The sequence below is a fragment of the Muscardinus avellanarius genome (assembly GCF_963383645.1).
Source record: "Muscardinus avellanarius genome assembly, chromosome: 6".
NCBI classification, from domain to species: Eukaryota; Metazoa; Chordata; class Mammalia; order Rodentia; family Gliridae; genus Muscardinus; species Muscardinus avellanarius.
The window spans coordinates 61827216-61840791 of record NC_137791.1 but is presented as its reverse complement, the minus strand read 5'-3'; the positions used below and the strand labels follow the sequence as shown (position 1 = coordinate 61840791).

The 13576-nt window shown below is 32.3% G+C and overlaps 1 protein-coding gene across 1 annotated transcript in view; it reads left to right on the top strand.

Annotated features, from left to right (window-relative positions):
• Positions 1–13576, top strand: part of CCSER1 (coiled-coil serine rich protein 1) — a gene marked incomplete at both ends in the record, with an annotated part of 1182092 nt that overhangs the window by 66763 nt on the left and 1101753 nt on the right. Inside the window, one exon of the mRNA XM_080697948.1 lies at positions 2187–2280. Coding sequence (XP_080554074.1) covers positions 2187–2280 — 94 coding nt within the window. The remainder of the gene's footprint in view (positions 1–2186; positions 2281–13576) is intronic.

Sequence of the window (13576 nt, the reverse complement as noted above, 5' to 3'; positions counted from 1 at the left end):
AAACCATTAAAATAATCCTATGTAAATGAATGAAGCTATCAATACCAATTTCAATATTATGAACAGACAGAGGAAGGGAGTGGAATGGTATCTGTAGGGAAACACATCTATGTTTCTGTCACACTAACCTTCAATATGACGTAATGATAATGCGCCAATAAAAGTATATTAAAACTAATTAATTAAAAACAAAGAACAAAAGAAGAGGATGATGGTCAAATGCCGGGCATTCACTTATTTTCTTTATTCCTTTTTTTCTATCCTTCAGTGCTTTTTGTATATTTTGGAGATACACAATTCCAGTAAATTGTGAATTAAATAAATTAAAATGAATTCAAAACACAAGTGTCAAATTATTTACCCTGATTTGAAACTGAATAAATTACTTTCACAATAAAATGTACATTTTGTTTGTTTGTTTGTTTAACCAATGTACTCCTGACTAAAAGATTAAGATTGTCTCATTTGGATAGTATCTAATTAAAACTGAAAGCAGCAGGGTGTGGTGGCACATGCTTGCAATCCCAGCATACAGGAGACTGAGTCCTGAGGATCGTGGTTCAAGAACAGCCTCAGCCACTTAGTGAAGCCCTTCCCAACTCAGTGAGACCCTGTTTCAAAATAATGAATAAAAAATAGGGTTGGGGGTGTAGCTCAGGGGCAGAATGCCCCTGGGTTCCATCCCTAGTACCATAAAAAAAAAAAAAGACTGAAGGTAGTGCCTTTACAAAATTACTCTGTTTAAATCCTTTCTTTCCCACCCTTAACTCCATGTTTAATTTTTTGTTGTTATTTTCATCATTGACTTCACAGTTTGGGGTATGGAAGTTTATCTTTTGTTTAAAATATTTTTATGTATTTAGATGATTAGCTTATTCTTCTTGGGCGATGTCTGCCACCGCATAGGACAAAGATTTCAATAAACAGTGATTTTATTTATAGTTTAAAGTATTACTCATCTTCGCTGAGAAAAAGAAGCACTTAGATTTGAGAATATTTATCACCTTTCAAACCACTGTGCACTATTCATGGATCACAAGTTTCTAAAGTTTAATAATGTTTAATTCTATTTGTTAAAGTGAGAGTGATTTATTTAAAAGTCCCAGTGTCCTTACTATTAATTCTAAGAACCAAATTGTTCACTATCCATTTGACAATATCATTAGCCTTTCCTTAATGAATATTTACTTCTTTGAACATAAATTATGTTAACATTTAAGTCACTTGAAAAAGTAATCTGGGATACTGTGGGAATTTTTAGCATTTAGGTTATTTTTCCTTGATGTTTAATTTTTTTGAACTTTTATTCATTCTTAGTCTCTAAAGTTCTTACTTTTCTTAATGCAGCCATCATCAGGACTGATTTTGTCCCTCCCTCAAGAATTCCTACTTCTGAACATTACCATCTCTCTACAAGACTCCTTCATAGCACATGACTTTCCAATTGATTTCACTATATGCCTTATTCAAAAAAATAGGGAACACAATCCCAACTCAGATATATTATGGTATAATTCATATCAATAGTTAATTTTTAATGTAATGGATATACATTTCTTTTGTTTATCCATTTTAGCTTAAAACAAATGACTGGAAAATGTTAACTGGATCCCCACTTCCAAATATGGTCTAAATTAATGTTTTATGGTTGGTACTGTATACAAAAATTTGCTTTAGAAACAATTTATTAACTGCATTAGAAGAATGTTAAATATATTCAAAATATAACTATTAGAAAAAGAAAATAACTTCATATATAGACTTCTATGTATTTGAAAAATTACATATTTTGTTCATTTCTAACACAAAAATTCTTGTTTTTATGATCATAAGAAAATTTTAATTAAAATAAACATTTTTTCTGTATTTCTATACAAATATATTTCTGTTGTAATATCTTTGACATATATGAATTTTTATTGAATCATAAGTTATATATTTTATTTTTATTTATAACATCCATCTGTTAAAAGCACATAACTGAAAACAACTGAGAATTTTTAGAATAACTCATAACTTTTTATTGTAGTAGTAATAATGTAGAGTCTTTAAATATCAGTTAACTTTTGAAACTCAGCTAATATTTTCATTTCTGATTTTGACTTCTTTTGGCTTCATGTCTTCTGAATTTACATAATTTCCTTCTCTCAGTGCTTCAACCTCTATTTATTTTCCTTTTTCTTCAGGATGTTTTAAATAATTTGGGATCTTGTGAGCTGGATGAAGATGATCTAATGCTTGACATAGAGTTTTTAGAAGAACAGAATCTTCATCCCTCAGGTAAGTTATGAACAAAGGCAGAAAACCATATTCCTTGGATTCTAGTCAATAGACTCTCACTGGTGAGAAAATATTGTTTAGGTTACATTCAATTTTTTCAGTTGGCTTTATATTCTAAGTGAAAGAAAATGCTAGGCTCTGTGGATGCGAAAGTCTGAAGTGATTTAAAGTCTATTACTAAAGTATAGCTCCAGCTGAAAGATAATTCTAGCAAAAGAAATAACTATAAAGCAATAATCTTTTCAAAGAAATGTTACAGCTAAATGTTTAACAATGTAAAAAGTTATTATTTTCTGTTTCTGGGGGGAAATAACAATGGTGATGATCTCATTTTTTTATTCATTTCACATAACCAAATAGAAATTTTGTGGATCCAGATTCTACTGTTCCAAATCTTAGCTACTACTTCAATAACTACATACATACTGATACATTAAGGTTTGCCTCAAAATTAATAATTATTGATAGCAGATATAACCATTTACTCATAAATACATACATATATATTTAAACTTATAGTTCATTTTCAATAAATTTGTGTCAAATTAATAAGAAATCTCACTATATTTCTAATAGTCTGAATTTATATTAAAGCATAAGATGTCCTGTCTCTTAATTCTAAAATTACTCAAAGTAAGTTGTAGAAATTAATGATTCATTCAAATTTAGACATTTAACAGCAAAGGTAAACTTTTTAATTCTCTTTTATCTTGTACTGCCTTTAACCTGTTCATTTTTAAGTTCAGTGAAATAATGTTAATGTAGAAGTTTAAAGTCTTGGATCACACTGAATAAATTTAGGAAATTCAGCCTTTTTAGATTGTAGTGTTCTTATTCTTGTGAAAATTTGACATTATATCTATAGTAATTTTCAGAAGTAATATTTTTGATAAATTGTTGCTCATGTACTATAGTATTTTACATCATAGATAATACTATATCAACGATTTTGAAAGCAAGGCAATGATGATTTTAATACTGTCACTTAGACTAATGTCAAAAACGAAGTTGTTTTTTAAAATTTGGGGCTAAATATCAACCAGGATAAACATTTTCTGGAACATTCTTCCTGGAGTTGATTTGATAAATATTATTCAAAATATATGTTTGTTTCACTTTATCATAAATAGCTTATATAATTAGTCATTTGTATGTATTTACTTTAATGCACATTATGGGGAAGTGAAAAGGTACCTTCCATTGAGGGTAAATTTGTCATTATGTAGCAAAACTATACATGCATTGCCCTGTAGATCCAACTATTTAATTTCTAGATATCTAATCCTATGATGTGATATTGGCAGATATAGAATAATGTATGCATATATATTAAAATAATACAAAAGTATTAGAACACTTCAAATGTCTATCAATAGAACATTTATAAAATATAAAATAGTGTGTTCAATAGTAACAGGAAGGAGAGAGGAGTCTATATCTGCTGTTTTATGATTGTAAGGATATATCTCAGCTACTTAGAAAGGTATATTTGATGAGGAACTTTACAGTGATGGGTTAGATTGGCAGTACCTAATCCAGTCAATCCTCTAGTATCTCTGAAAATATAACAGACATTTTGTTCCTGCTCTGTGCAATGCTAAGAGAAATGCACAGCACCGCCCACCCCTGAAGTTTTCTTGCTCTTCCACCTCCCTCAACCCTCTCCCATAACTATCAGTGTCCACCAGAAACTGGGAGGGGATTTTCTGATTAGTTATCAAAAACACATCTCATAATTTTAAAGGTATTTGAGTTTCTATAAAAATAAAAACAAAATTAAACTTTAAAAATTTGAGTTTTTAAGAAATTAAATTGAACTCTGATTTTATAGGAAGTATTAAGATGGGTGGAGAGAAAATGTTAGATGGCATGATAAGATTGCCAACAGGCTTCCAAATGTAGGATGTGAAGAATTTTAAAGGATAAATGGCCTGTTTTTTTTTGACAAATGATTGGTATAATGACAGGGGAGCACTGATAATTAGGGATTAAAATAGGTGAATGCAATGTGATATCTTTGTTGGTATATTTATTTTAAAATATATGTAAGCCGGGCGTGGTGGCTCACGCTTGTAATTCCCACTCTTGGGAGGCAGAGACAGGAGGATCGCGCAGGTTCGAAGCCAGCCGCGCGCACTGGCTTAGGAGACCCTGTTTCCAAATAAAAATGTAAAAATAGGACTGGGAGTGTATCCCGGAGGTAGAAGGACTTCCAGGAAACCCAGTACCATCAAAATAATAATAATAATAATAATAATAATAATAATAATAATAATAATAAATAAAATAAAATATATGTAAAAAGTATATATGTATATATATATGTCTATGTATGTGTGTGTGTATATGTGTATATATATTTGGTGGTACTGGGGTTCCTGGAAACTCTTCTACCTCCGAGCTACACTCCCAGACCTATTTTTTATTTTGTTTGCAAACAGGGTCTCTTAAGCCAGCAAGGCTGGCTTCGAACCCGTGCAATCCTCCTGTCTCCGCCTCCCAAGCACAGGGATTACAAGTGTGCGCCACCATGCCCAGCAAAAAAGTAAATTTTATTTTTGACAAAATCAGGGTTTTCAATATTTTGCCATAAAGAAATGATTCATGAGCCAGGTGTGGTGGCGTACATTTGTGATCCTGGCATTTGGGAGGCTGAAATAGGAGGATCACCGTTCATGGGCAGCCTCAGCTACTTAGTGAGGCCTTTTGCAACTCAGTGATTTGCAAAATAAAGAATAAAATAAAGAATAAAAAATAGGGTTCAAGCCGGGCGTGGTGGTGCACACTTGTAATTCCAGCATTCAGGAGGCTGAGACAGGAGAATTGGGGTTCGCAGCCAGCCTCAGCTACTGAGTGAGGCCCTTTGCAATTCAGTGAGACCCTGTTTCAAAATAAGAATAAAATATAGGGCTGGGGATGTAGCTCAGAGGTAGAGTGCCACTGGGTTCCATTACCAGTACCGAAAAAAAAAAAAAAAAGAAAAAAAAAACAGGTCTCATCATAAAGAATAAAAAATAGGGCTGGAGGTATATCTTGGAGGTAGAGTGACCCTGGGTTCCATCCCCAGTACTGAAAATAAAAAAGAAAAGAAAAGAAAAGAAAAGCTACATTTTTGAGGAGATAGGTATGTGTAATCTGATTTAAGTATTGTACATATATGCATGTATTAAGAAATCACATGGCACATCATAAATATTTACCAAAAATGAATTGAAATAAAAAATTATTAAAAATAAGTTCTGAGTTAGCCAGAAAAATATGAAAATTGACCGAGTTATTACAGAATTAGTTTATTTTGATGAATATTATAATGATATTTTTAAGAGAACTCTTTATCAAGCTATATGAGGTTGCAACAATTTAAAATTTGAGGTTTACTTTATCAAGAAGTGATGGGGAAAGGTATAACTGAAAAAAATCGGCAGATTATTGAGAATTATCAAACTGTGCTAGGGCTGAACTCACTGCATTAGTAAGCATTTAATAAATACCTGTGATCAATATTCATTCTAAAAAATAATATAAATTTACTTAATTTGTAACTACCCAGAGGAAAATGTATAAATCTACAGATAAAGAAAAGTAGTCTACTCCTAGAACTTAGAAGGCATCCCTGTAGCAAACTACTGATACCACATGCTGGTATCTGCTAAGGGAGAACGTCTGGTTTACTTCGATCAGGCTCTAGTGCAGAGAATTAAATACTCTGCTTCACAAAAGTTTCTGGCAAAACAGAGTGGCAAAAGTATAGTAGAGAGCCAGGCACGGCAGAGCCCACTGAGACCCCTAGCAAATTAGTGAGATTCTCTTTCAAAATTTAAAAGTAGGGGAAGAGGATGGGGAGGATGGGAGTGTTGCATGCTCTTGGATTCAATCCCCAGTACAAAAAAAGAAAAAATTACTATCAATAATTTGTGCATATCAATAATGATAGATGCATGAAGTAAAGAAGGGCTCAAGGGATGATAGAGATCATCCATTTAAAGTTTCATGAAACACAATTTTTTTGCATATTTTAATATTCTCATAATCAATTAAAAATAACAATTTAGTGATTTTAATATGTTTGGTAGTCAACCATATTGAAGACCAAAAAATAATTTAAAGATTTGAAGACTTAGTTCAATGTATTGCTTTGGGACAAAACTTAGTCTTTTAAACTCTAATTTTTCCTTTATAAAGTTGTAAAATCCTATGTAGTTTACTCCTCTCTCTGTTTTGTCTCCTCTCTCTCTCTCTCTCTCTCTCTCTCTCTCTCTCTCTCTCTCTCTCTCTCTCTCCCTCTCCCTCTCCCTCTCCCTCTCCCTCTCCCTCTCCCTCTCCCTCCCTTCCTCTTTCTCTCTCCCTCTCTCCCTCTCTTCCTCTCTTCCTCTCTCCCTCTCTCCCTCTCTCCCTTTGGAATTGGGGAATGAACCCCTAGGCATTCTACCTCCAAGTTATATTGCCAGCCTGATTTTTTGTTTCTTATTTGGAAACAAGTTGCAGAGGGCCTGGGCTCATTTGCCAAGGCTAGTTTCAAATTTGCAATCCTCCAGTCACAACCTCCCAAGTACTGGGATTACAAGTGTAGGCCACCACACCCAAGTGTGCACCACCACATCCAGCTTTGCTTATATATTTTTAAGACTAAGTGATATGATAAATATGATTAAAAATGTGCCTCCACACCTGGCTTTCCTCATCTATTTTAATGAATAAGTGATATAATAAATATGATTAAACATCTGAGTATGCTTCAAGGAAAAATTACTTGTTTGAAAGCATAAACGAATATCTGATGTTAAGCAATACTACGTCCTGATAATCTCCTAAAAGGAACTACTCATAAAACATATCCTTTGGACAAGTCAGTAGGATGAATTTTCTGCAAATGCATATTATCAAAAATCTGGTAAAAAATGAAACGATGCATATTTTGAACAGGAATTACAGCTTTGGAATACTTATTCTTTAGCTATTTGTTCCACAGTACACTAGAGCGAGCTCTATGTGGGCTACTCCTACTATCATCCCCATAGTGACAGATGCTGGTGGGAAGTATCACCCGGCTAGCTTGGCAGTGAAGCATTATAATGGACAAAGTGAGTTAAAGTTAAAAGGAAAGAAGGTAAAGACACGTTTTGTATTACCCATTTGAAACATATTCCTTGAGCCGGGCGTGGTGGCGCACGCTTGTAATCCCCGCGCTTGGGAGGCAGAGACAGGAGGATCGCGCAGGTTCGAAGTCAGCCACGCGCGCTGGCTTAAGAGACCCTGTTTCCAAATAAAAACGTAAAAATAGGTCTGGGAGTGTAGCCCGGAGGTAGAAGGGCTTCCAGGAACCCCAGTACCACCAAAAAAAAAAAAAAAAAAAAAAAAAAAAAGAAACATATTCCTTGAGTATTATTTCTCCAATTCTTACCTTGATCCTTATGTTACTACTAGGGGTAGACTACAAATAATTATGAGCGTTGAGTAGCTAAAAAATCTACTGAGTATATTCATGCTTATCTAGGCTTGAGGAGGATGTGCAGATATTGGTCAAAAGATGTAAATGTTCAGTTTTAAAAAAACCAAGTCTTGAGGATCGAATATGTAATATGAGTGATGATGTCTGTGTTAACTAATTTGATTGTGATAATCATTACACTGTAATATGTATTTCAGATAATCAGTTGTGTGTTTTGAATATATTCAGTCTTTGCTAATTATTTTTAAATTAATAAGCTTAAAAGAAAGTTGATAGGATGGACAAACTAAGTTGTATCTGTAAAACAGAATAGCATTCAGCAGATAAAAAAGAATCTTTTTATACATACAACAACATGAATAAATGGCAAAACTATCATCCTACTTTAATAAAAGAAGCCAGTCCAATAGAATACATACTACAAAATAAACTTCGAATAAAAATTTTTAAATGCAAACTATAATGACAGAAAACAAAGCAGTGGGTGGGGATGTCAGACAGGAAGAGATTAAAAACAGACAAGAGGATGAGGAAACTTGAGAAATATTAAAATTTTTCTTTATTTTGATTGTGATGATGTTTTCCTGTATAGAGGCATGTATCAAAATTTGTCAGACTGTACACTTTAAATATATATGGTTTATTGCTTATCAATTTCATCTTAATAAAGTTTAGAAACAAAAAAGATAAGTTGGTGGGAAGAAAAATCAAATATCTATAATGATCCAGGCATCTCAAGTTAATACAATAACTCTTAGAGAAAAATTCACCTTACAGACACATTCAAAATAAAGAAACTACAACTTAATATCCAAAGAGAGCAGACATTTGGAGGTTGATAAAACTGAGTTAGAATTGCAGTTCTGCTCTTGTGGTCTTGCAGAGGTGAATTTTTTTTTTTTAGTTTAGTCTCATATATAAAATGTCAATAATTATGTCTATCTCAAAATATCACTCTTAGCAACACAGACATATTTATATTCAAAGTGTTTTCCCAGTTGCTTAGAATACAATCAGAATCTAGTGCAAGTTGATTACGACCCTTGAAATTTTAGAAAGTTTTATTTACTTGTTATGGATTTTGTACTATTGTCCATTGTTTTTCATTCCTTATTGCTGAATAGCTATTTATTATTATATATTATTTAGAAGTATGCCTTTTATTTAAAATTTATTATGTAAGTTCTCATATCCTAATGATGATTTTGTAGTATTAAATATCCAAAATGAATTAAGGTGCTTCACATAATGTATGGTGCATTTCTTTGTGTTTAAGCCAATTACCTTAGATGCATGAAAACACTTTTTTTGGATATTAATCAAATGTATCCCAATATATTTTAAAAAGCAGCATTTCTGAGAAAGAATAAATTTTCTATTTTAAGTTTCATAAAAAGAATTAACCCAACTTATTACTCTCCAAGAGTAAGCCAGGCTATTATTTTGTGCTAAAAATAATCTTTATTATTTGAGGATTAAATTTCAATTTAAAGTACACTTACAGCCAGGCGTGGTGGCGCACGCTTGTAATCTTGGCGCTTGGGAGGTGGATACAGGAGGATCCAGCTTCGCTAGCTTAAGAGACCCTGTCTCCAAATAAAAATATAAAATAGGTCTGGGAGTGTAGCCCAGAGGTAGAAGGGCTTCCAGAAACCCCAGTACCACAAAAAAGTACATTTACAAATAAATATATTTTACATATAAGTAAATATATTTTAAATTTAAACTTTATCTGCAAATAATAAAGATTATATTCAGCACAAATTAATATCTTATTTAGTGTTCTTTGATAAGATGAATGCATTACCACTTTAATGACCGAATTACTAAAGGTTTTGGTATTTTTGTTATTTATTTTGGATGTTGGATCTAAAAACACCTAGGGCAGCATCTCTTGGTATATGTCCAGATGCAAATGGGGAAGTAATGGCCCAATGATATCAATTAGAAATTAATTAGGTAGTTGCTAAATTATTTTGAGTTTGATGAACAAGCATTTTAAAAATTCTTTAGTGAGTTAGGAACTCCTCCTGTGCCTATTAATTAAGAAGGTAATTTTTGTTATTAATTTTTAATGGATAATGGCACAGCAGAGCTGAGCTGAAACCCTAGTGGTTTTGCTAATATGAACTGTAATGTAAAAAGAATTACAACAACACTCACACCGGGAAAATTACAAAAATCAACTGTAAGTTTCTACAAGCTCTGTTTGAGTCAGAAAAAAATGTGTGTATAAAGAACCTTCAATCTGACTGTGCAAAGCTCAAGAACATCTATCATTATTTTGGAAGTGTAACATATAGACTCTGGAACTGGAGGAATCTCATCCACCAACCAGACTATTTAAACTTGAATAATTAATCTCTTTCTTCATGAATAAATGGAGGGAGGAAATAGTAGTATCTACCTCATATGTTTTTATGAAAAATAATACATTAAAACATAATAAGATACTGTCTCAAGTCTGTTATATAATATGTGTTTAAGAACTATTGCTAATACTGGTTTAAAACATACTTGAAGCCGGATGTGGTGGCACACGCTTGTAATCCCAGCATTCTGGAGGCTGAGACTGTAGATCGCAGTTCGCAGACAGCCTCAGCTACTTAGTGAGGCCCTCCACAACTGAGTGAGACCCTGTTTCAAAGTAAAGAATAAAAAATAGGGCAGGGATGTAGCTTGGAGGTCAAATGCCTCTGGGTTCCAATCCCAGATGGAAAACAAACAAACAAAACAACTTGATAATTGTTTTTACCTGGCCATCTGTGAGAAACTTATCCTGACAATTTTATTCTTTTAAGTTTCAGTTGAAAATCTCAACTACATATTTAGGAATACACTTTCTCATAGTTTAAGAATAAAGTGTCACAAGATGTGCATTTAATTTTGATCATCATTTCTTTTCAAACGTACACAATTATAGATCGAAAAAGAAAAAGAACAACAAATAACCTTTATTGAGCCGATGTGCCAATGAAGTAAATCACAACCTTTTCAGATTTGAGAAAATTAGAGTTTTGAGTGACAAACTGTTACTAACAGCAGATGAATCAGCTGTATTCAGAGTTTTCTGACTCTGAGGATCTGTTTAATCATTATTCTCTGAATTAATAAAAGTAATTTATGTAACAATTTAAAATCACAAGTTCACTGAAGCTTTTGTTTCAAACTAGCTCTTTTTTCTATTACCTTTTCCATTTGTAAGAATCATTTAAAACAGGTTTGTATATGAATCCAACTAAAAAGCTAAAATTAAATTGTACATATATACTGAAGCCCTGAGCACTGATCAAGGCAGGTAGTTCTTTCTGGTTTTGCTTTATTTTGTGGTAATGTGTTAAGCATTTTGGATTATCTCAAGTAATACTCATAATGATTCTCTTAGGAAACATTACTATTCTCTCATTATAGCTGAAGGAATGGAGACTGAGAAAAGCACTCTTATTTTCCCAGGATTGCTGAGTTAGTAAGTGGCAGAACAAGGGTTTAAATTACACATTTGTGACTCTGATACCTACTCACTGTTTCTGCTGTACAAAGTTCTCCATGATGCTTAGTTACCAAGAGGAGCAGTCATAATAGATTTGCAAAATGTTCTTTTGTAGCACCCTGTTTTGGTAGCACTATGTGAAGGAGTAAGTTGTGATTTTGCAGGTTACTCTTTCTTTCTGCTTTAAGGCCAGGGTACTTGTCATTTGCTCATTTGCCATTAGATGGCAACCTTGTTCTGATGATGAGAATACTAATCCTATCATGCATTTGTTTTCAGCTTTATAGTTTACATGGTATTTCGATTATGTTATCTCATCAAATTATCACAATAACTCTCAGAAATAGGTGTTAATGTATCCCAAGTAAAGGAGAGGAAGCAAACATTCGTTGGCTAAAAAACGGATTCAGCCAACATTAACTCAGATCTTAACATTACATGACAAGATCTTTTCACTCTTTCCAGCCCTGACTGCATCTAATTTTACCTGCAATTCTAATCTGTTGGGTTATGTATTTTCCAAGGTCATTGAAAATCATAGCTACATCTTAGAAGAGGAGAAGTTACCTCAAGTAGGCATGCTGACTGTGGTGAAAAGTATGGCCCATTAGCCAGATAGCAAGGAAAAAGGCAAAAAGCTTTGAAAGTTGGCAAAGTCATAAAGCAGAATAGTATGAGGTCATTAAAGGCAGAAACAAATGTCTCTATCTATACCAGTAGAGCAGGTAGCTTTACTATATTACAATGTACTATATTGCTTCTTTTAAAGTAGTATCATAGGTATGAATCACATAGAATAAATAATATGCAATCTGTTAAGATGAAAATCTATAAAATTCACTTTGGAAATTCATCTACATATATTTTATTTCCATTTAATATATTAACTGAAAAAAATTTAGTTCTTTGTAAACTTGAACCATCCAGAAAGTATTTTTATAAAAACTGCACATAGCTAAACCTTAAATATACAAAATATAATACAACTTTTTGTATTCTGTTTATATTTACCCATATATCTTTCCTTAGTTTTGCAAAAGACTAGATAGATATAAGGATAGCTGTGTGAAGAATTTGGTAATTGTCATTCTGGAAAAAGCAGTGATTTATTTATGCTCTACTGATGGGATGTGTAAAGAACATAGAACTTAAACACAAGACTATAAAATTGACAGTAATATTTCCCTAGATATATAATTCAAGGTTATAATGTTTTGTTTATTTTCTATTTTTGTCTGAACAATTAACTAAGTGAATAATTAATTTAATATTTGTTTGCAATTATAATTTTTAAAATATCAGGCTTTCTGTTTAAAATAGCAAATTCATCCAGATACATTATTTTTAATGTTCAGCTCACTCTGTTTTAAGTGTGTACTTAAGTAACAGAATAATGTCCTAAAGGGAAGAAAATTTCAGAAACAAAACCTGCCCCTGATTCTTCTGCTCATGAATATTGTTTGAATTGTGCTATTCAAGGTCAAACAGTTAGTTCATAGTAGATATCCCTCTTAAATGAGAAATTCACTAACTCCATTTAATAGGCACAATGGCAATTAATTATTTAATTTTGGTAATAGTTACTGACAGAGTAAATCATTTGTATTTGCTGATTTAAAACATATTTTTCCTTTTTGGCTTTGTTCTACTTCAAGAATATTGCTTCAGTACAAAGAAAGCTTTTAGATGGAACAGTTCAAAATATAATCAACTAGAGCTGAAAAATGTTTATACATTCTGACCTAATTTGATATTAAATGACAAAATTTTTTAATGAAGTCATAGTATTTACTTGTAACCTGCTATTGTAGCATTTTCTACTGTCATAAACTCTCTTCAGCCACACAAAAGGGCAGTCAGTGACTCAAGTTCATTAGAGGATAGAGTCAAAAGGAAAGATGTCTTTCATTCAGCATGATTTTTCTAAGGCAATTAGAAAGAAAATATGTGTCTCAATATAAAATTTCATGGCCTCGTTCAATTATGTGGTGACATCTCTATACAATTGCTTGAATAATGCCAGCAACATCAGCTGTCACTATCAAAATGAACAAGTAATTAAGAAAGCAAATGCTGCTATTTCTTCTGAAGAAATAGAATATTTATGTACTTAAAATTGTTCACCAATGAGAAAAATAACCACTAACATGAAACATAATTTTCTACAGTGCCTGAGGCAGAAAAGAGAGAAATAATAATGAACATTCATACAATTACAACAAATTAAGTTGTAATTGTACACACCAGAAACAATTATAGACTTTCTATTCCTTGGACTATAACATTTTAATAATATAATTGCATCAGGTGCTATTGAAGCATCTTTCCCCTTTTATTTATTTTTTGATTTTTATCAT